We start from the raw sequence: 22278 nt of genomic DNA on the forward strand, positions 1-22278 counted from the left end.
CCATCACCTTTAAAACAGAGCTTTTACACATTTTCCTGGTTTATTCTTAATTATTGTCATCTCTTTGGTCAATGTATAGTTTTATAAGGCATCGACAAATCCACCGGGGGCGAAATAACCAAAACGTAAAAGTGAATCTGCCAAAACCGCCCTCACAATTAGATAGGTATATAGAAAAACATGGAACAGTAGAGAAGTGGTGGGACTACAGAAACCAAGTTCTAATGGACAAAAAAATCAGCTTTGCAAAACATGAATTTGGATTGGGATTAGGCAAATCCTAAAACCCAAATTCTTCAAACAAACATATAAAGCTAAAAGTAGAAAAGTAGAGCCATCAACCTCTTGACCCTTCTGAGTGAGATTGTAGAATCGATAACAGATGCATCACAACACATTCTTCTCTGCTTCTTCGGGTGCCAATTTCCTGATTTTTGCAACGAAAAGGCCGCTGGTTGCTGAGGTGGCCGGATCAAAACGCAGTGTTTTAGGCGTGCGACCACTTCTACATGGCCAATCTTTGGCCATTTCAATCTCTTGTAGTTCTGCATCATCATAACCTTTCTGTTAGTCTTCTCACTAGTCCATAAGTAAAGCACAAGAAAAACAAGATTCAAAAAAAATCTGACCCATACGATCAACAAAGTTCAGAGTTTTTTTCGAAAACAGTACCACACAATACATGTTAATTTCAAGTACCTGCAGAGGAATTTTCAGCAAGGAACTGATCTACCACATCTTCGTTTTGGGCATGCGTCAAACTAATTGTTACACGAATTAGATCACTAATTCACGTTAGAGGAAAACGAAAACAAAAAGGCAAGAGCACAGAGAGCTTATTGTTTTGTGCGTTTTCCTATAGACTATAGTGTTTAGAAGTTTCACCTGCATGTGCTGTACACAAGGGTGCCGGCTTCTTTCAACAATCTGAATCCATTTCTCAGTAGATTCAGCTGCAAACAAAAAAGACCCCGGTGATGATCACCAGAGAGGCAAACACAAGGGCAGACACAAACATGATAATTATGGAATATTACCTGAAGAGATGCTAAACTTATATCGGTTCTTTCGGCATCTAGTACACGGCGTTCCAGCGTTGTCCAACCCCATTGCTCAAATTTCTGGATATGTTTGATTGAACCATCATGTGTACATTCTGCGTCCACAAGAACCTGCAAAAATCCCACTTCAATTCTCTAGTTATGATACTTATAAGTGTACTGTATCAGCCTCCGTAGATCACAACCTAACCTTGTCATAGCCGCAATACGCATAATCATTTTCGTCGAGGGATCTATATAGTTGCTTCTTTTTTAGTCCGATTACTCCAGAACTCTGCCCGTAGAAGATAATTTCCGGCTGTCCATTCTGCGGCAAAACAGAAGAACTCTTCCTGGCCTTAGCTTCTTGTTTCCTAACTTTGTAAGGTCGACGGGAAGTCCACTGCTTGAATGTGTCTTCATGATCGTCCACACATGGCTCATCACCTGAATAGTAGCAAATGACCTCGTTAGTGCATATCAGGAAAGCTAAAAGGAACATATTGTTTGTTTGAAAACGTTGGAGAGTAGTAGCAAGCATTACACGTTAGGTTTGTGGTAGGTGGCACTGAGAAAATGGTTCCATCAGCAAGAAAAAGTCTGCTCCTTTCACCAAGCCCGTATTTTTGAAGCAATGTTCTGCAGGCAGCAAGACGATGCCTTGCTACATCGACACCAGTCGCAGAGCCCTTGTCACCGAGTAGGTCAAGCATCATACATAGTTTAGCACCTGAGAGTGAATATTCCCTATAAAAAGGTTGCACAAGGGACAAATTGACGAAAGAAAAAGCAAGTGAGTGAGAAGCGACGATCTCGACAAAGATAATGGTGTACCAGGAGCAGCACAAAGATCCAAGACATGGTCTCCAGGGGAGATACCAAGAGCTGAAACAGCAGCACCGGAAGCTGCATCGATTCCGTACATCTGGGAAACCCGAAGAAAGAAGAAGAGATTAAGGCAAAAAACGCGAGAGAAGAATTGGTGAATTTTGATGATGATGAAAGCAATCTCACCATGCCTTGCTGATACGCCTTGGATCTGGCTATATGAACATGTGGAGGAATAGAGTAGAAACCAGGCAACCACTTCACCTTGTCCAGTTTACAGTTAATTTGCGATTCAATCTCTTGGACAGCATTCTCGAACCCTCCTGGTTTCAACCTTCCAACGGACCTCTTGAGTTTTTTCAGTTCAAGAAAACCAAAATTCCGGGGAAAAAAAGGGGCTCTCGAGTAAGCCTTACCTTACGTAGCGTGGAATTGAATCTCCGCGAGTGTAGATTGAAGGATCAAGGCCATTCGCCTCTAGAAAGCTAAGAAAACTCTCTGGAAACTGTTGTAGCTTTGACGTTTCTTCTTCCATGGCGAGAGCGAGAGGGAGGGAACAATGTTGTTCGTTCGGTCGGGAAAATTAGTCGCAGAAGAGAAGGGCTTAGGCTGCGTACAGACAAAGAAGCCCAAGCCTTTATATATCTAATCTACTCAAAAAGCCCCCCCCCCCAAGCCTTTTTCTTTCGACCCACCCAACAACACTCACTCCTCGTTTGTGAATTTGTGCCGTTTTTTTTGTTCTATCATATCCGGCAAATTTGATAAAACACAGCTTTTATTTATTTGATTTTGGCACAAAGTTTTGATAACAAACAAGAAACTGGGAAATTCTAAAGTAGAAATTGATTGATTACATCACACACAGTACACATACACACTCTGTCATTATTTGATAAAGAATCTTCTTAGTTTGCAGATGGCTCTTCCTTGTTGATTGGAAAGCTATGATCCACCCACGCCATGTAGCCACCTCCCACGTTTCTCACTTTCTTGTAACCCTTCATTTCATTATAAACCATTTTTTTTTAAAAAAAGAAGAAGGGATGAATGATTTTCACAAGAAGTTCGGAGTGTGCTTATAATAAATCAGGGGAGGGCATGACTTACTGCAGCAAGAAGTTCAGTTGTGGCATTGAAGGATCTGGCTCCACTCTGACAACCCTGTGTATATCATTTTACCAGATTTAAGAGATACAAAAAGGTTTTCTAAAACTCTGATGTTCATTTCATTTAATTTCTTGTGGGTGATGAGGAAGTAAAGAAGTTAATTACCACAAGTATATCATCAGCTGGGTTGAGAAGAGAAGAGACTTGTTCCAAGAAATCTTGATTCTTCCCTCTACCTAGAGATCACAAAGGGTTTCAAATTTGTTATGTATATACAGTATATGCTGCTGGTTGATATCTCAAGACTCAAAAGGTGGCTCATTTTGATTACCTTGAGGTGTGTTGACCATGTAGGGAATGTTGACGATCTTAGTTGCCTGACAATGCCCTCTCTTAAATTCTTCCTGAGTCCTGCACGTCCAAGGAATTAACAACTCCAATGCTACATGCGTCATAGTGCTCAGTCTGATGATAAAAAATAGAGGAGGAGCTCACCTAACATCAAGATATTGATGCCCAGACTGGAGGAGAGCCTTGGCTTGGCTCACATCAACATTAACAACTTGTTCTGCCTTTGGGCTGGAAAGTGATTGAGACATCTTCTCTCTACCTTCTTGTCAGACAAAGGATGAAGCTTCAGGAAGAGCAGCAGAGAACAATAAATAACCTGCAAACAATGACAGATAATATTCTTTCTTTTTATTTAAAACTATACACATGTCATGCATGGCCAATATAAAAACAAAAATTATGGTATACTATAAGGGTGGGCAAAAAAACCGAAAACCGAAAAACCGAACCGAAACGAACCGAAATAATAGGTTTGGTTTGGTTATGGTTAAGTCTAAAAATTCGTTTAGTTTTTATTTTAGTTAAGCATTTGGTTTAAGTTTGGTCTGGTTAAAAACCGTAAAACCGAATGGTTTTTTTGGTTTTTTTTTAAAAATAGGATAAATTAAATATAATTAGTTTCTCCAACTTATAACTTTATATTATATAACAATATCAATATTTTTTTTTCTTTATTGGACTTATAGTTATTGATCTCTTAGTAATCTATAGAATTACAAAACTCTAACCCTAGGTCTCTATTCCCTAACATATATATATATATATATATATATATATATATATATATATTCATAATTACTTGTGGCCATCGTCTTTGTTCCCCTACGTAGTATGTGCGTCTCCTCCTCTGCAAGTTCTGCAACTCAAATTACCAAAGGTTTTTCTTTGTTCTCTCATGTTTTTTTATGTTATTAATAAACTTTTCAACTGATCATCAATTATAAAAAAAAATCGTAGATGGCAGATTCAAGTCAAGACCCTAATCCCACTAAAAAAAGAAAAGCAACCGATAATGATGATCCTTCTCCAGCGGTAAAAAAACAAAGTGGTTACCGTTCAGATGTTTGGAGCTGCTTTACAAAGGTCCCCCGATGGTTGTAAGTGTAACTTTTGTAGTGTTATGTTTAAGTGGAAAGCTTCTAGTTGAAGTAGTACACTGCGTAGCCACCGTAATATTTGTAAGGCATACAAGAATTTTCTTGAAGCTGAAAATCAAAAACACTTAGCTGAAAATGAATCAGGTGGTTTAGTTGCTGTGAAATATTGTCCAATTGCTTGTAGGAGTGCAGTAGCGAAAATGATTGTGTTGGATGAGCTGCCATTTAATTTTGTTGAAAAGGTTGGGTTTAGGAACTTTTGCAATGCAGCTATACCTCAGTTTAATATTCCTTCTCGAAGATCAATAACTAGAGATATTGTCAAGCTGTACTACCAAGAAAAAGCTATGTTAATGAGCTTTTTCAGTGAGTATAAGCAGAGAGTTTGTCTAGCTACAGATATATGGACAGCACCAACTACTAGTGTCAGCTATATGGTGATTACTGCTCATTTCATTGATGTGAATTGGTTTTTGCATAGAAAGGTCATCAGTTTTAAGCCTATCTCGAATCATAGAGGAGAGACAATTGGGAATCAATTAGTGAGTTGTTTGGATGAGTGAGGTATTCATAAAATATTTACAGTCACGGTTGATAACGCTTCTGCAAATGATTATGGTATTAAGCATTTAAAGGAAAACGTTAACTTTTCAGGAGATGAATCAATAGTACTCGGAGGAGACTTTATGCATGTAAGGTGTGCTGCTCATATATTGAATTTGATTGTGAGAGATGGGTTGACTAGAATAAATAAGAGTGTCGTAGCAATCAGGAATGCAGTGAAGTATGGGATTTTATTTCAGAACTTGGGTTTACAAAACTAAATTTTGATTATATTTTTTGAATTATGTTTAAGTTGTATTTTTATGCTTATTCTTTAGTTATGTATCAACTATCTAATTTTTTAAAACATGGCATAACCGTTAAAAACCAGAACCAAACCAAAACCGAACCAAACCGTGATATATATGGTTTTTATATGGTTACATTTTTGGTAAAACCGAAAAAACCTAAACCGAAACAACCGAACCGTAACCAAACCGAATTGCATATGGTTTCCTTATGGTTCTATTTTTATAAAACCAAAAAAACCGTAAACCGAAAAAACCGAACCGAAACCAAACCGAAAAACCGAACGCCTACCCCTAGTATACTATCTGATTTAAGGAACCAGTAGAAATTTGTTTCCTTGCGCAAGTGAAAGAAATGTTGGCTGAAATTAGTAAAAGAGAAAAACGAGAAAGCATTTTGTGGATGGAAACAAAGTTAATGGTGATGGAATTGCGCAACCAACGACCCCATGAACGAGTCATCGTATTGGATGAGACGTTAGGTAGAGAGATGAGAATGACGTGTTCTTCTCTTTCCACTTCCCTTATATTATTACGGACAAGACAAAATCAAAGCCACGTTCAATGGATTCCATTCCCCCCATGTAAGGGAGACTTGGGATTCACAATATATTAAAATTATACTTACAAACTTTAGACAAGCAAATCCCATTTACAATCAACAAGATATAATATAACATAACATTAAAGATTAGCCTTAACCGGGAGAGAGAATCTGAGAAGATCAACTTTTTTTCCTATCAATTTGTTTGCATTTATGTACAATCACATTCACACACACACACACACTGTTTATCTAATTAACAGATATCAAATTCACAGAGATAAAAGATCACGAAATAACAAACACACAATGATCAATTATATGGAAAAGAAAGAAAAGAAACGAGAATGACTCTTAGCGTATGTATGTATATGTACAACCAATGTACAAATGCAAAGAACAAGCAAAGCAACTCAGATCTTTTTGATCTGGGAAAACCAGCAGTGCACAGCATCGACCAGTATGGCTAATCCAGTCAGTGGCTTAACCTATACTTATCCCACCATGATTTTACCCATTCACTATCATTTGGACCCTCAGATCGATGCAAACCTGGAACCGATCCACATATGACAAAACCGAGCACCGATATGTGTGTTCAGCTGCTACAAGCTGATAATAAAGCTTAATGGCTTTGACTGGATTGAGCAAATGCAAATCTACTCGTACTTGTATCCGTTCTAGGACACTCTCGTTTATGTACCTGCAACAAAACCACACAAACAGTGTATTGAATCCAAGAGAAAAACGATAACATAACGACTTAACTAGTCAAAGAGTATCGAACTTGACAATAAACATATGGAAGCAAAGATTTGAGTCTAGCGGGATCACCTCAGAAGAGAAAGTCTCGGAGCTTATGTCATGCTTGCATACTGGGCAAGATGTACCCCATTTTGTCAACCAAGAGTCGATGCAACTCAAGTGAAAAGCTGCATAAGAGCTTCAAGTCAACAAACTGATGATATGAATTACCCCACTCATTACAGAAACTAGAAAAGACCAAATTTTTGATAATATTCTTCTCAAGTATACATCTGTCTATCTAACTGAGATTGACACAAAAGGAATATATTGTACCCTTTGTTAATCCTAGAAAGACATATATTTTGGGAACTTAGGATCTAAGAGAAACCTATCAAAGTCTTCCTAGATTAAGCATAGGAGAGAGGTTGGTTACCGTGTTGGCAGGGGAGAAGTCTGAGGGATTCTCCAGAGATATAATCCTCGAGACATATTGGACAAGTATCCCCGGGATTGTGGCGAGAAGAAGAATCAGTAGTGAAGGTGAAGGAGGGGAGTGAGTGGACAAGGTTAGCATCAACCCTGATGGTCCGGTTGTGGGTGCCTCGACGCCATAGGGTCCAGTGTCTGGGAGCAAAGAAGGCAAGCAAGAGGAAAGTGAGGATGAGAAGGAGAGAGAAGAAAGAGATGGCGAGCACAGTCCAAGCGCTCCCTTTGGTAGGGGGATAAAGGCAGCATTCACCATCTCGGCCTCTGGCATACTTGCTCAGAATCTCACCGGCGACATTTGAAACGAAGACTGCAACAACTGTAATGTTCTGAGGGTTAACCTTCACTGAGCAAAAGAGATGTATTAGAATGAATCCAAAAGAAAAAAAAAAAAAAAAAAGAAAAGAAAACTAAAAGCCTAGCAAGCTCAGGAGGAGAGATGAGAGAGGAGAGGCATACTAACGACGAGATCTTGGTTGTCAAAGTTGTCATAGACAATGACAGCACGAAAACCTGACTTCTGTGCGTTGAGGAGCTTATCTTCAAAAGAACATTCGCCTCGTATGATCAAAGCGAAGTTAGTCCTAGTCCTCGTCCTCTGTTGTTGAGTCAAGTTGTTGTTGGATGTGGCGGCGTGGAGCAGCGGTGAGCAGCCGTCGAGAGGATCTGCCACGTATAGAGCTCCACATATTCCGTTTTTGGTCACGGAGCCGTCTATATAAAGAACATCAAAAAAATCAAGAATCAAAAACAAACAACTAGTCTATAGTTTTAGAACCCCAGAAGAACCAGCAGATTCGAATTGGGATTTTAGGGAAAAAAAGGGAAGAGGGGGGGGATTGACCAAATTTAGCAGGGAGATCCGGAAAAGAGGCAGAGATGGAATTGAGGACAACCGTGGCGAGCGATAACCGTAGCAGAGAACAGAGAAATGGAGCACCACCCACTACTAGTAGTACAAAGCTTCTTCTTGATACGACGACGACGATGAGTCTCATCTTCTCTTCAAGGATGCTCAACGATCGATCGATGAATTGATGATGATGTCTCCTCCTCCCCTTCTGTTTCAGGCGGTCGTCGGCGAATTGCATTTGGTTTCCCTCTCTCAGAAACCTTCTACTCCACTCAGAGTCTTTTATTTTATTTTATCATTATCATATTACGGACAAAGAATATACATCCAGAGGCTTTTTTTTTTATATTAAAATTCACTATTTTTCTTTATTGATCTCTTCTAATAAATCGATTTATTTGTGTCTTATTATATCAGGAATTTTTTTTTTTTTTTATAATTGTTAACAAAAAAAAATTTTAGTGACATTGCAACTTAAATTTTAATTTTTTGATAGTTGACTACTGAATTTAATTACAAAGAGGAAAAAGGAAAAAGTAAGATTTAAATACATTTATAGGAAAATAAAATTATTGAACAAAAATACAAGTATATCTGTCTGTGGACTGTGGTGAAATAACCAATCTATCTAATAATCCTAGTCACACTTAACAATAAAGAAACACTTACGATGACCGTCGGATCTTAACAAAATCAAACGGTTGGGATTGGTCTTTCGTTTTGACCCTTGTATTTCTCTCCATTTGTTATAATAATAAATGTCAAAAAAAAAAAAAAAAAAGACATCTGAAGCTCGACGACGACCACTTTGCCATCGGAAAAATGGCGAATCCCATTCTGTCTTTACTGAAAGCAGCAGTTTGTGTTATTATTGTTTCTGTTCTGCGTCTGTCCGTCGATAGCGTCAACGGCGAACGATACGTGAAGTACGGCACCGAAGCTAGAGTGGTTCCGGGGAAACTAAATGTTCATCTTGTTCCGCATTCGCATGACGACGTCGGATGGTTGAAAACCGTTGATCAGTACTATCTAGGATCCAACAACAGTCTCCAGGTTTATTTTAAGTATAGAGAGAATATATTAATCATATATATAGATATATATATTTGTAATTATGGATACAAAGAGCATTCGTACGTACGTACGTACTATTTATATAGTATGAGATATCCTCACTTCCTCAGACAATGACTCTTGATTTTGATCAGAACGCTTGCGTGAGGAACGTGCTGGACTCTGTCTTGGATTCTTTACTTCGCGATCCCAATAGAAAGTTTGTCTTTGGGGAAATGGTAAACAAAAAAAAATTGCTTTACATTAATTACAATGTATATTGCTTTAATTATAATATATGAGGATTTGACCATATAAACCATATGTTTATTCCTCTCTCAATGTGATTAACTATGTCATGGAAAAAGGCCTTCTTTACGCGTTGGTGGGAAGAACAAAGCCCCAAGATACAAGAGCAAGTGAAGAGACTTGTGAAATCCGGGCAACTTGAGTTTGTGTAAGTTGTTGTTATTGTTGTTTCATGATCATCATTTTTGGGGGCTAGTGCATGATACACAATTCATTCACATAATCAATTTTGAATGTGGTGTGGCAGAAATGGAGGATGGAGTATGAATGATGAAGCAACGTGCCATTACATAGATATGATTGACCAAACCACAAGGGGGCATCGCTTTATAAAGCAACATTTCAATACAACTCCTCGTGCTGCTTGGCAAATCGACCCCTTTGGTCATTCCTCTGTCCAAGCTTACCTACTCGGAGCAGAGTTAGGGTTGGACTCTCTGCATTTCGCGAGAATCGATTACCAAGACAGAGAAAAGCGCAAGGCCGAGAAATCACTGGAAGTCATCTGGAGAGGATCCAAAACTTTAGCTTCTTCTTCTCAGATCTTCACCAATGTCTTTCTTGTTCATTATGGTCCTCCCTCTGGCTTTCACTATGAAGTCAGCGATGATTACGTCCCCATCCAGGTTCCCTTCTTCCCCTCTAGATCTCCTTTCTTTTTCTTTTCTTTTAGGTAATCCCATCGATTCACTTGGTAATTATTTTGCAGGACGACCCTGGTTCCGATGGCTATAACATCAAGGAGGCGGTTGATAGTTTCGTCAATGCTTCTCTGGTTTATGTAATTAATTAGTCTCTGAGAATTTATTTCTTTATTTCTATTTGATGGTTGTGCATGCTAGTGTACTGTAAGCTTGGATTATTCTGAAGTCAGCGTGATCATCATAATTAATAGGCCAATGTGAGTCGAGGGAACCATGTGATGTGGACGATGGGTGATGATTTTCAGTACCAGTTTGCCGAGTCTTGGTTCAGACAGATGGACAGACTTATCCATTATGTTAACAAGGTTTTTCCATGTCTCTTGCTCAATCAATCTTTTTCCTGTCTCGGTTTCTCATCAACCCCATTCAACAATTCCACAGGATGGCCGTGTCAACGCCTTATACTCCACACCATCTCTCTATGTTGATGCCAAGAATGATGCCGATGTTACTTGGCCTCTCAAGACTGATGACTTTTTCCCGTGAGTGACTTTACTGAAATAAATTTTAAATTTACATTCCTTCAACATCTTACTTTCTCTACTCGTGCAGATACGCGGATCGGGCATATGCTTACTGGACTGGCTACTTCTCCAGCCGTCCTGCTCTTAAACGATATGTTCGGGTTCTTAGCGGATACTACTTGGTATCAAACTGCAATCTGGAGTCCCGTTTCGCTTTTCCTAGTTAAAATTCTAACATGAACATGGCGGCCTTGCATTTTGGCTTTTTTCTTTTCTCTCCCAAATAGGCTGCAAGGCAACTTGAATTTCTGGTGGGCAAGAAATCAGGAGGTCCAAACACTTGCAGTCTTGGGCATGCTTTAGGGATTGCGCAGCACCATGATGCTGTCACTGGAACTGCCAAGCAGCATGTAACTAATGATTACATGAAACGCCTAGCCCTTGGTGCTTCTGAGGTAAGATCACTATGGGGAATTAATAAAATTCTATGTGAAAACACTGCTCTTTCTTTTTAATTTGCTCTGTATTTGTTTAGCTGTAATTGACTTCATCATACATTTTATAGGCAGAAGCTGTGGTGAATTCCGCACTTGCATGCTTACTGAAAAAGGATTCAAAAGGTGGCTGCACAAAACCTGCTATAGCATTCAGCCAGGTTATACATCCTACAAACTCGGTTTAGTTTTCAACCTTTTTCATAGAAAAGTGAGTGAACAATCAAGTTCCATGGTGATGACTGATGTGGATATTATGAGTTTCCTACTTGGAATATTAGAGTAAAAAGATTATCTAGTAATCACCATTTTTGTTGGAATCAAATGAGAGCAGTGCTCTTTGATGAATATCAGCTATTGCCCAACGACAGAAGAAACCATTCCAGGGCAAAAGAGCTTGGTAATTCCATCACATGTCTCAACAATCTTTTAAGATACATATGCTTAGGTTTAGGTTTTGTGGAACTAATCTCACAGTTTGATCTTCAGATTCTGGTGGCCTATAACTCCCTTGGATGGAATCGTACAGAAATCATCAGGATACCGGTCGGTCATATTTCATGCCTCCGTTTCATTTGGATCATTTTATTTCTATGTTTTACTAATTAAGAGCGACGTTATATATGCACCAGGTCAATGATGCAGGTCTAAGCGTGGAAGATTCATCTGGAAACACCCTTGATGCTCAATACATCCCCATGGATAATGTCACGAGCAACCTCAGAAAATTCTACACAAATGCTTATCTTGGAATATCTTCAACGCAGATTCCAAAGTATTGGCTCGTGTTTAAAGCAACAGTGCCGCCACTTGGTTGGAACACGTTCTTCATATCTAAAAAAGCATCCGCACAAGGTTTGGAGATATATATATGCTAGGCTAGCTGTACGATTTCGATAGAAAAAGATAGACATGTGCCTTTCCCTCATGATTTTCTTTTCTTACGATGATGCATGATATATAGGAAGCAGCAATCACACAGACTCTTCAGTGATGCTTAGTCCGGTGAACAAAAGGACTGAAATTGGTCCAGGAAATCTAAAGATGATAATTTCTTCAGACTCTGGTCTTCTAGAGCGGATGTACAACTCCAGAACAGGAGTAATGAATTGTTTCGTTTTATTCACTCCTTCCCACTGATTTTTTTCAAACACAATTGCTTTTTAACATATATATATATATATATATATATATATATATATATATATATATATTTCTGTCAGGCTGACATAATGATGAATCAGAACTATTTCTGGTATGCTTCGAATGTGGGCAACGAAAAAGATCCGCAGGTTTCCGGTGCATATATTTTTCGGCCTAACGGTTCCTTGGCTTTTGCTGTTTCTTCGTCGAAAGTGAGTCACTCCTTTACAATACATTTTGTAACTTGATACTCCAACCAAGAGCATGGGGATGCTGAGTTCTATCATCAGGATATTAGATCAGAAAATCTCTAGGTTTTCTACACACCATCGTTTTATATGTAGGAAGAAGACAATAATAGTCTTTGTAGTCCTCATTCTCAAATAGACCCACAAAATCTATATGATAGAAGTAATATATATATATATATATATATATATATATATATATAATCCATAGTAAATACCTGTTTGGAAGATATAGACTGTGACTGATGCTTTCATTGATTATACTGGTTTACTCTCCCATATGGTAATGTGCAGCTAAAGTTGCAGATTGTGCGAGGGCCTTTAGTAGATGAGGTGCACCAGCAGTTTAGTCCTTGGGTGGCACAGGTAATTAGTCATAGTTTGTAGTAGTTGTAATTCCATATACAAATTGTACTATTAATGGCTAGCTAGCTGCAACAGCAATTGATGGGAGATATCTTTTCTTAGAATCCTGTACATGTTGATGCATACTTGTGTTATCTAGGTGATAAGACTGTACAAAGATAAAGAGCACGCCGAGTTTGAGTTCACTGTAAGTGTTTTCTCCAAAACTCTAATTCAGGTTCTTTTCGGGATAAAAAAAGATCCATGAAGCTCATTCTCTTTAGCAGATTGGTCCAATTCCTGTTAGTAACAGTGAACTAATAGGGAAAGAGATTATCACGCGAATGGTAACAAGTATGACTACAGATAAGGCGTTTTATACTGACTCTAACGGAAGAGACTTTCTGAAACGGGTACCCTGAATTTTCTATATTAATTATCATTGTTTCAAACACCAATGAAACTGTGTTTCCGGGTTGCAATAAAAATATGTTGCATACTGACATTGTAACTGAGAATAGAAAGTGCACTCTATTAATGCAGGTCAGGGATAAACGAACAGACTGGCTTCTCGAAGTGAATGAGCCAATAGCAGCAAACTACTATCCGGTAAAAGCACTATTAATATGCTGCAGGAATAAGCAGAATCGATTGTAGGATGGCTTGGCAGTGTTAACGCATATTTAGTGTGATTATTGTTCAGCTTACTCTTGGAATGTACACAAAAGACGAGAAAGCAGAGTTGTCGGTGTTGGTTGACCGGGCTACTGGGGGTGCTAGTATTAAGGACGGTGAAATAGAGTTGATGCTTCACAGGTTCCAAATTTCATCACTAGTTCTGTATTGTAAAAAAAAAGAAAGAAAGAAAGAAACATCATTATTAATGTGTGGTTGAGTGAACACATGGAAACAGGAGTATGTGCATGGATGACTCGAGAGGAGTAGAGGAGAGCCTTGCGGAAACAGTGTGCGTGAATAATAATACCTGCGCAGGATTAACGGTATGATCAAATAATCAATTATGAAAATGTGTGTGTTTTAATTTTTTTTTTTTTGGTCCGATCCACCACAAAAAAAAATTGACCATGCAAACTTGTGTAAAAGCACAGGTTCGTGGGAAATACTATGTAAGCATAAACAAGGTAGGAGAAGGAGCGCGGTGGAGACGAGAGACTGGGCAGGAAATATACTCCCCTCTTGTAATGACATTCGCACAGGATAACAAGGAGAAATGGAAAGCCTCCAACACTGTGAAAGGTTATGCAATGGATCCTCTGTACACCTTGCCTCAAAACATTGCTATCATCACTCTTGAGGAGTTAGATCATGGGGAAAGTCCTTCTCCACCTGGCTCATCTCTACGAGGTACATGCGAGTCAATTGGTCAGACGACGACTACTTCACTTATTAGATTAGTTGTTGATGATATATGTTCTTGAATTGAGCTATATATATATATATATATATTGACAGTTAATAATGATGATTGAAAATGAGTACTGCACGTTGTTTTTTTTACAAGGCTGGAGAAGACAGTGATAACTCGAAAATGGCTAAAGTTGAGCTTAAGAAGTTGTTTTCGGGGAAAATGGTAAGAAAAACACTTGCTCGATCTTACGTAAAGTACTGGGCCGGGGACGTGGATGTGAATGAATGATTGATTTGAAATTGGCAGATAAAAGAAGTGAAAGAAATGAGTTTGTCGGGAAACCAAGAGAAGGCAAAGATGAAGGAGAAGATGAAGTGGAAAGTGGAAGGGGAGGAGGAACAGTCATCATTAGCCCACCCGGAAAGAGGGGGAGCCGTTGACAAGTCGAGTTTACAAGTAGAGCTTGGTCCCATGGAGATTCGTACATTTGTGCTTCAATTTTCTCAGAAACAACAACAACGTAGAAGGAGAAAGATGTTTGCGGGATGATTGCACTGTTTCATTCATAAAATGTTTTTTTTGGTTGCATCAAATCAAAGCAAAGCAAATGAAAGAAAATCTTAGTTCATTCATCAATGGTTTTGTTTGGTAAATCATATAAAACGCGCGCGGGAGGAAACTTGATGTAATTTTTTTAAATAGACCCATTCTATCTAATCTACTGGGTTAATTAATGGGCCTGTAATTTGAAGTTCTAGGCATTTAAGGGCCCATTTAAAGGGAATGATGAACACGAGTGAGATTGCCTAGTCTGGTGGTGGTGGTCTCTCTCTCGCTCTCTGGTCTCTTCTTTAACTTAAGAAGATCTAAATAAAATTTGGCTTCATACGAATCTTGTTCCTAGTTATGAAATCATGTGTAAGTTCATTCCTCTGATGCGTATAAGCTTCCTTTCTATACGATTAATGGCTAGCTCTTTCCCTGCCAGAAAAATTATGAGCCTTGATAATCACATTGCCTTGGCTTGCGCCGGCCCTCAAGGCTGATTCCCGTGTCTTGATTAACAAAGCTAGGATCGAGTGTCAAAGCCCACTAGAGGACCCTGTTGAGTAATTGTTTTCGTTTGTTGGTTGGTTTGTCCCTTCTTAACCTTGTATGATGATCCCTCTAAACCAGGACTTAACTCTGATTAAAATCTGCATTTATATTATCTTCATCAAACCAAGGATATAATTACCATTCTTAGATAATAGAAGTGACTGTCAAATTCCTATTTAGAAGTAAGCAGAACAATTAGCCTTCTTTCATTTGACGTAAACTACCATACCAGTTTCATTTAACCTAACATATAAGAACCGGAAGATGTTAAACGTCACCAGTCTTGTATTTCATCATCTTCAGAAATTTCACTCTCCTCATCCGTCTCCTCGCCCATTCCTGCAAACGCATCTGGAGACGTCCTGTAGCTTAACCATTTCAGTACCGGGCTGTAATCTGTGGCCATCACTGATATATCAGCCACTCTTGAGCCCTCATAGCCTATGTTCCTCTGTTCTCTCAGATTCTTCTGCACTCACACAACAATTGTAAGTATATAGAGAAAGTTTGGACATGCATAATTAGTATATATTCCTGTAAAAAAGGAAACTCCGACCTTAGTTTGTATTGAGGATTGCTCCACTTGCCAGAGTTTTGGCTTCCGAATCACGTGCCATCTGTGTGTCCACGATACATATCAATCGAGAATACTAATTTCAAACATACAAACTACAGCTGGAATCCGAATGTAACAGAAACCTGGATGACCATGGCTGCTTGTTTCCATACAACACACCACGAATAGCAACCGAGGCACCAGCTGACTGAAGCACGTCCTCTGTTTTGTTATGTCCACTCATCTTTCCTCTTATATCTGCGAGAAGGAGATCAGCATCCGCCAAATACGAAGAAACACACCATGCATCTTCTATGGCACTGTCACCCACAAAATCTAGCACTACAACAAAGTTATGAGTCCATATTAGAAAATCTTTCTGCTAGAAAAGCACACAGACACATGTAAGTTTAAATATGCTCTCCTGTGTCACTCTATCAAGGAAGAAGATACTGCATATGCTAAGTAAATAAATACTAGGTAGTCAAGACGAGCTAGTAGTTCATACCATTTTCATGCAGAAAATCCACAACCCGCCCTGCTTGTCCATGAGCTTGGCTGAGAATCTTTTCCGGCGCATCCATTTTCAGTGGCAACCTTGCAAACTGGTCATGCACATGAGAGTCGCTGCAATCTGAGAAGAACATTAGCTTAGAAGATAACGATCCTGAGCTCTAAATTGTATTCTCCAAATTTCTTAGAAACAAATTACCTGATACAATGATATTATCAGTCTCTCTTTTGTTGTGGAGAAACTTGCCCAGAGCGTGAAACAACGAAAGCGTCTCATCTCTACCAAAACAGGAAGATATTCCACTATCCAAAACACTATACATTGTCTGCTCGTTTCCATGACAAGTGTCGTCATCCATGCCAGGCTGAGGTGATTTTATCTTAGTATGATTTAGGTCTGGCTTAACAGAGAAGAGTTGCAAAGATGTAATAGCATGTCTGATGTCGCCTCCACTGGCACTCGCCATCTGATCAATCTCCATGGTCGTTACCTTACAATGCTCTTCCCTACATATTCTATGAAGTGCCTTTTTAATTGAGTTCTTCGTAATGGGATTGAAAGCGACCTGCGAATATATACCTTGACAATCAACTAGAGTTGAAAAAAAATCGTATGTATAACGAGATATGCATTGCAAATAGTTTGGTAAAGCAACCTTTAAAGCCCCTGCTCGCTCAAGAGATGACTGAAGGTCCTCCATGCTTCGCGCAGTCTGGTCAGAAGAGTCGCCTTTATCGTAGTCAGTGATTAATACCACTGTTGGAATCTGCGTTGATCTGACTAAGAGAGTTAAGCAGTTTTGTAGCCTTTCAAATGCATGCCTCCCATTGGCTAGAGGAAGGTCATCAATCAAAAGAACAACGCGCTTCTTCATTCCCTCAGTACTTGATGAAGCCATCACTCCGTATTTCCTAGTACTCTCAACAAAGTTTTCAAACTCATCCAGCTTCGACGTGTACTTAAGTCCTGGGAGAATTCCAGCAGATAGATAATAAGTGGATTAATGCAGGGCATCCATTATCTGTCTTGAAATAGCATTGGCAAAACTGAGTAAATATTCCTTAAAGTACCTGAACTTGAGTTGTGTACATGTTCCTGCCAGATTGTAGGAATAGGAGCGTTCCACTCATACAGAGTGACTCCAAGGATAGACGAAATCAAATGGATAGTAGCAGATTTTCCGACTCCAGCTTGCCCTGTGAGTAGTAGAACATTATGATTCCCAAAACCATCCTGCTGATGATACAGAAAACCAAAAGGGTGAATAGCGCCATCAAGCACCACGAGCACAGAAATCAATTTCAAAGATAAAAACCAAACATTACCTTTGAGAAATCCAAACTCTTCTCAAACCACAGTTTAACTTCTTCAACCTAAAAGATTACATAAAAGAAGAAAAGGAAAGGCGTTAGGTGAAGCAAGGATAAAGCAGTGGTAAAAGGAAAGCACAGATGGAAGGAAGATACCTTCTTCTTGTGAACAGCAAGCTCTTCCAAGGTGCGAGGGCTGTAGTTGTCAACCCACAAATCCGCATTGTTGGTCCTTTCATAACCTAAAACAAGAGACCACAGAGCAATGAAATGACAGATACTAGAAGAGCTCCAAAAAAACCAATTAAAGCTAAAAGTTGTGGAGAACTGGGGCATACCAGAAGAATCCTTGAAGACGCTTAAAGCTTCATCGAAATCTTGGAAAGACAATTTAATCTGCGTGAGCGAGAGCGTGACATTCAACAAACAAACAAAAACCAGTGAAAATCGAATCAGAGCTAATCAACATGACTAAAAAAAACAAACAATAAAGAGAGACTAGGCAAAACAAATGCAGACCTTATCAACATGACTCGACTCTGTAGTGGCCGCCCTAGAACCCGAGAGTCGAGCTCTCTTGGTCGCTCTAGGATTCGTCGTTCTGGAACCTCCAGAGGACCTTGATTTCGACTTGGCATTAGACCGCGATGACCTTAAGTTATACGCAGAGGCATCGTCGTCTTCGTCTTCCATCGATAGGTTAACCATTTGCTTTGATTTCATTTTTTCCCGTCGCCGGAACCTTTCAGAAAGAGAAATCCCAATCGCCTAGGGTTTACAGTTTACGGGAAGACGAACGGAACTTGACGACTCGGTTAAACAATTCCGATTCCCAGATGAGCAGGAAATATCCGGTTAACCGGATCCTCCTCAAGGCCTAGGTGTCTTAGTCGTCACCTTGTCGAATTTGGCTCTAGTTTTTTCGCGGGTCGAACAAACGACACCGTTTACTCGAGGCGTACATGAGAAGACTCTTTTGGAGTAGTACTACTTATTAATCTGGGGTGACGTGTCCATATGGGGACCGTCAAATAACGAACGTTTTATGATGTGATCTGATTAAAACACGTAGCAATGTGGCCTGAGAGAGAGGAGAGAGACTCTCTCTCTCACCTACCCCTGCCCCACGGCGGCTTCACCAAACCAAACCACCAAATCAAATCAAATCAATCGTAATGGTATAATTCAGCATAGTCTTCTTCTCCACCACCCAACCCAATTTCTCCCCTCCTAACCCGGCTTTTTTTTTTTTTTACCTTAATCGATTCCCATGGCTGCCAACACTATTTCTCTTTCCATATCTTCCAACGTCGCCGCCTCCAAGAATCTCAACTCCCTTCAAAGCCGTCGCTTCATTGCTCCACCAACCATCTCATTCCCTGCAAAGTCTATCCCTGGGGAACTCTCTTTCTCTTCCACGTCTCTTTCCCGGTCTCCTGTGCGCGCCGCTGCTAGCCAGCTTATGAACGATCCACGCTCCCTCGCTTCTTCCCCCACAACCGTCGACGTTGATTTGGGTAACCGAAGCTATCCCATCTATATCGGCGCCGGCTTACTCGATCAGTCACAACTTCTTCAAAGGTCTCATCTTTTTGTTCCATTAGACCATTTTATTTAAGCTTGATGATGCTGCCTGTCAACTTAAATGTCTTGACATCTCTTTAGGTGTTAGTAGTGTTGATTTAGTAACTCGCTGGAGATACCTATTGACCACCTACCTTAGGGCCTATGGTTTAGTTTGTGAATTTGAGACCACATACTCTCTCGTTAGTTTTTTTGGAGTTTATTTCTTAGGGAACTTGTTGTGTAATATATGTATAGGCATGTCCACGGGAAGAGAGTGCTTGTGGTCACCAATGAGCGTGTTGCTCCTCTATACCTGGACAAGACTATTGATGCTTTAACTAGAGGAAATCCCAATGTGACTGTCGACAGTGTTATTTTGCCTGATGGCGAGAAATACAAGAACATGGTATTTTCTTTTATCTTCCATTTATATATTTCCCGGTTTCATGATTGTTAATAAATTGTAATCTTGAGTTTTTGAGACTGTTTGTTCTTTCTAGGATACCCTCATGAAAGTCTTTGACAAGGCCATTGAGTCTCGCCTTGATAGACGTTGTACCTTTGTTGCCCTTGGAGGTGGTGTCATAGGCGATATGTGTGGATATGCTGCTGCCTCTTACCTGCGTGGTGTTAATTTCATCCAAATTCCTACCACTGTTATGGCACAGGTTCATGTTTTCACTTCTCAATAGAAATTTCTTGTCTAAATTAATTAACATCCAGAAATTTTTGTGTTTATTTGTCGTTGCAATTCATTTCATTGCCGTGCAGGTTGATTCTTCTGTAGGTGGCAAAACTGGCATAAACCATCGTCTTGGAAAGAATTTGATCGGTGCATTCTACCAACCACAGTGTGTGCTAGTAGACACTGACACGTTGAACACATTGCCAGATAGGGAGATGGCGTCAGGCCTAGCTGAAGTTATCAAGTACGGGCTTATCAGGGATGCCGAGTTCTTTGAATGGCAGGAGAATAACATTGAGGCGTTGCTGGCAAGGTAATTATTCACATTACGAGTGATGCCCAAAACGAAAACATTGATATCATGAGTCTTTCCCTGTAAAAGTTGTGTGAAACAAAATTTCATTGTAGGGATCCAGCGGCATTAGCTTTTGCTATAAAACGATCATGTGAAAACAAGGCAGACGTTGTCTCACAAGATGAGAAAGAAAGCGGCTTGCGAGCAACCCTGAATTTGGGTCATACATTTGGCCATGTTAGTAGTTTATGATGGCCACTTTTGACAATTCTTCTTTTCGGGCCAAGATCCACTCATCACCTATTTTCTTTTTTGCAGGCCATTGAAACTGGCTTTGGTTATGGAGAGTGGCTCCATGGAGAAGCTGTTGCAGCTGGCACGGTATTTCCTTCTCTCTGCCATACATCCTGCTAACCACCCTCTTCTTCCCAAATTTGAGATTTGTTACACACTTTTATATATACTCAGGTAATGGCAGTGGACATGTCATATCGTCTTGGTTGGATCGATGAATCAATCGTTAATAGAGTGAACAAGATCCTAGAACGGGCGAAATTGCCTACAACACCGCCAGAGAGCATGACCGTCAGCATGTTCAAGTCCATAATGGCGGTGAGTTTGTTGTTAAAAAGTTGGCATATTTTCAGCTAAAGAAGATTCATTGACATAACTTTTGGTAATGCAGGTGGACAAGAAAGTGGCAGACGGACTGCTGAGGCTCATTCTTCTCAAAGGCCCGCTGGGAAACTGCGTTTTCACGGGAGATTATGACCGGGAGGCGTTGGATGCCACGCTCCGTGCATTCTCCAAATCCTGAACATTTCTTATTTGTGATGATTTTGGTGTTATTTTGTTCACATACACGCATATGTAATCATGTATACCAACAACCTTGTAACTAGCTTTGTGGAATGTGACAATAATGAGCTTTTTAAAAAAGTTACCACCCTGTAAGCTTAAGTGTTTCAATAGTTCTTGCCTCTGTAAATAGTTCTTTGAGCGTTTAGACAAAGCATGTTTGTGTGATGTAAACACACTCCGATAAGCAAAAACAGAGGGGAAAATGAAGAAGCAGAGGAAGTGCAGAAATGCGTGATGCATTGTTCCGTTTAGAGAGGAAACAACTTCTTTTGCATGTTCTCTCGTCAAGTTTGTTGCAGACATTAATTTTATTGTTCAGTATTTAAATGGAAGCATGAACAATATACAGAGTAGGAATACGTAGAACAAGATGCTGGTTGGAGAAGCTATCGAGAGAGGGCTGAGTGTGGTCTGCAACTGCCTTCTCATCGTCTGTTACACACTGCTTCTGCTATACCCTGTTTGGGTGATGGCATGCCTAATCAGTCTGTTTATGGCTTCTCACCTTTCTCTCTTCTTTCTCCTATTACTACTCCATCTCCTCTCTTCTTTCTTCTTCTGTTTCTCCCTTTTAATTTCAGTGGAATTTAGATGACACATAACATTCAAACTGACAAACTGTCTTCCAGTGTTACTTGAAGTTTATACACACACATATGTGTAGTTAACTATATATATAAAAAAAAATGATAAGACTTGATCACATGATGGTGCAAGCGTTGGGATCTTCATCGCTGAAAGCAGAAGTGTATTTGACCTCGAAGGAGCTGGCACGAGCAAGAGGAGCCACCAGAGGGTCGGCGAGGGCATTACGAACGTAGCCAGGAGGGGCCTTCTTGTCGTAGGCACCAGGTGCGTAAGGGTGTGGCACCACCTCGTAAGGCACGTAAGGCCACAGCTCCGCCTTCTTCCCCGTACGATGCATCACACGATGCACCACCTTGCTGGGTTGGACGAATCCCTCGACCGTGAGTTTGCTCTGTTTAGGATCGACGGTGACTTTGCTGACTCCTTTCATGCCTTCCACCGACTTCCTCACCCTTCGCAGTCCATCTTCACTTTTATCTCCACCCTCTTTTTTTTTTCATCATACGGAACACACTCTTGTTGTTACTTATTTACATATCGTAATACAACAATACAAAAAAAAAAAGGAGTATCAAATATATCAGAGAAAGAGAAGAGTGCCTGGAACTGCTTGAGCTTTTTGTGATGTTTCCGGTAACAGAGGTCTTTGCAGCCCATCAACGCCGATTACGATAGCCTTTTTTCTTGTCTTTTTCTGTTTATTTCTTTGGCTCGTAACTTCGAAATTGTCTGATCAAGCATCCATAAAAGTGAGACAACATTGCCCACT

General features: G+C 39.9%; 5 protein-coding genes and 2 pseudogenes across 14 annotated transcripts; 2 read left to right on the forward strand and 5 right to left on the reverse strand.

The window, feature by feature from the left end:
* Positions 1–105: 105 nt before the first annotated feature.
* Positions 106–2663, reverse strand: LOC104762955 (uncharacterized). 3 transcript variants are annotated; one of them, XM_010486374.3, is made up of 10 exons: positions 2285–2479; positions 2055–2202; positions 1875–1965; positions 1585–1770; positions 1252–1487; positions 1038–1172; positions 886–953; positions 700–761; positions 343–545; positions 106–137 (listed from the first exon to the last, which is right to left on the reverse strand). In XM_010486374.3, exons 1-9 carry the CDS (start codon positions 2401–2403, stop codon positions 388–390), a joined length of 1203 nt encoding a protein of 400 aa, XP_010484676.1. In that variant the 5' UTR covers positions 2404–2479; the 3' UTR covers positions 106–137; positions 343–387. The 3 variants fall into 3 exon arrangements, with proteins under 3 accessions (XP_010484676.1, XP_010484675.1, XP_087354685.1); XM_010486373.3 differs by having other exon boundaries at positions 133–545; positions 2285–2663; XM_087498559.1 differs by having other exon boundaries at positions 133–545; positions 2055–2191.
* LOC104762957 (thiosulfate sulfurtransferase 18) lies at positions 2629–22074 on the reverse strand. The gene is made up of 6 exons (XM_010486376.3): positions 22015–22074; positions 3474–3645; positions 3310–3389; positions 3144–3214; positions 2979–3032; positions 2629–2869 (listed from the first exon to the last, which is right to left on the reverse strand). Exons 2-6 carry the CDS (start codon positions 3575–3577, stop codon positions 2777–2779), a joined length of 402 nt encoding a protein of 133 aa, XP_010484678.1. The 5' UTR covers positions 3578–3645; positions 22015–22074; the 3' UTR covers positions 2629–2776.
* Positions 5994–8286, reverse strand: LOC104762959 (receptor homology region, transmembrane domain- and RING domain-containing protein 1). 3 transcript variants are annotated; one of them, XM_010486377.3, is made up of 5 exons: positions 7899–8286; positions 7514–7768; positions 7002–7400; positions 6656–6753; positions 5994–6524 (listed from the first exon to the last, which is right to left on the reverse strand). In XM_010486377.3, exons 1-5 carry the CDS (start codon positions 8143–8145, stop codon positions 6447–6449), a joined length of 1077 nt encoding a protein of 358 aa, XP_010484679.3. In that variant the 5' UTR covers positions 8146–8286; the 3' UTR covers positions 5994–6446. The 3 variants fall into 3 exon arrangements, with proteins under 3 accessions (XP_010484679.3, XP_087354688.1, XP_087354689.1); XM_087498562.1 differs by having other exon boundaries at positions 7002–7395; positions 7518–7768; positions 7899–8221; XM_087498563.1 differs by having other exon boundaries at positions 7002–7395; positions 7899–8221.
* LOC104763692 (putative alpha-mannosidase At5g66150) lies at positions 8698–14672 on the forward strand (annotated as a pseudogene). Its single transcript, XR_015588582.1, has 24 exons — positions 8698–8960; positions 9116–9199; positions 9329–9417; positions 9517–9895; positions 9979–10050; positions 10165–10278; positions 10355–10455; positions 10526–10619; positions 10725–10892; positions 11003–11092; positions 11266–11331; positions 11421–11477; positions 11564–11786; positions 11896–12032; positions 12155–12286; positions 12617–12688; positions 12828–12875; positions 12955–13080; positions 13211–13276; positions 13371–13483; positions 13581–13668; positions 13777–14032; positions 14190–14258; positions 14343–14672. The product of XR_015588582.1 is annotated as a putative alpha-mannosidase At5g66150 (transcript).
* LOC104762960 (cell cycle checkpoint protein RAD17) lies at positions 15223–18589 on the reverse strand. Of its 4 annotated transcripts, none has more exons than XR_015588585.1 (11): positions 18034–18478; positions 17853–17910; positions 17671–17756; positions 17530–17577; positions 17275–17437; positions 16860–17170; positions 16403–16769; positions 16199–16317; positions 15834–16032; positions 15691–15751; positions 15223–15603 (listed from the first exon to the last, which is right to left on the reverse strand). XR_015588585.1 is itself a non-coding variant. In XM_087498557.1 (11 exons), exons 1-11 carry the CDS (start codon positions 18235–18237, stop codon positions 15409–15411), a joined length of 1821 nt encoding a protein of 606 aa, XP_087354683.1. In that variant the 5' UTR covers positions 18238–18589; the 3' UTR covers positions 15223–15408. The 4 variants fall into 4 exon arrangements, 2 of the variants coding, with proteins under 2 accessions (XP_087354683.1, XP_019095694.2); XR_015588584.1 differs by having other exon boundaries at positions 17275–17440; XM_087498557.1 differs by having other exon boundaries at positions 16199–16324; positions 17275–17440; positions 18034–18589.
* LOC104762961 (3-dehydroquinate synthase, chloroplastic) lies at positions 18572–21106 on the forward strand. Its single transcript, XM_010486381.2, has 8 exons — positions 18572–19095; positions 19336–19486; positions 19581–19748; positions 19852–20078; positions 20174–20297; positions 20379–20441; positions 20529–20672; positions 20746–21106. The coding sequence occupies exons 1-8, from the start codon at positions 18785–18787 to the stop codon at positions 20875–20877; spliced, it is 1320 nt and encodes a 439-aa protein (XP_010484683.2). The 5' UTR covers positions 18572–18784; the 3' UTR covers positions 20878–21106.
* LOC104762962 (heavy metal-associated isoprenylated plant protein 27-like) lies at positions 21491–22233 on the reverse strand (annotated as a pseudogene). The gene is made up of 2 exons (XR_015588590.1): positions 22110–22233; positions 21491–21995 (listed from the first exon to the last, which is right to left on the reverse strand). The product of XR_015588590.1 is annotated as a heavy metal-associated isoprenylated plant protein 27-like (transcript).
* Positions 22234–22278: the final 45 nt, after the last annotated feature.

The sequence above is a fragment of the Camelina sativa genome, chromosome 18 (genome assembly GCF_030686135.1).
Source record: "Camelina sativa cultivar CO46 ecotype springtype chromosome 18, ASM3068613v1".
NCBI classification, from domain to species: Eukaryota; Viridiplantae; Streptophyta; class Magnoliopsida; order Brassicales; family Brassicaceae; genus Camelina; species Camelina sativa.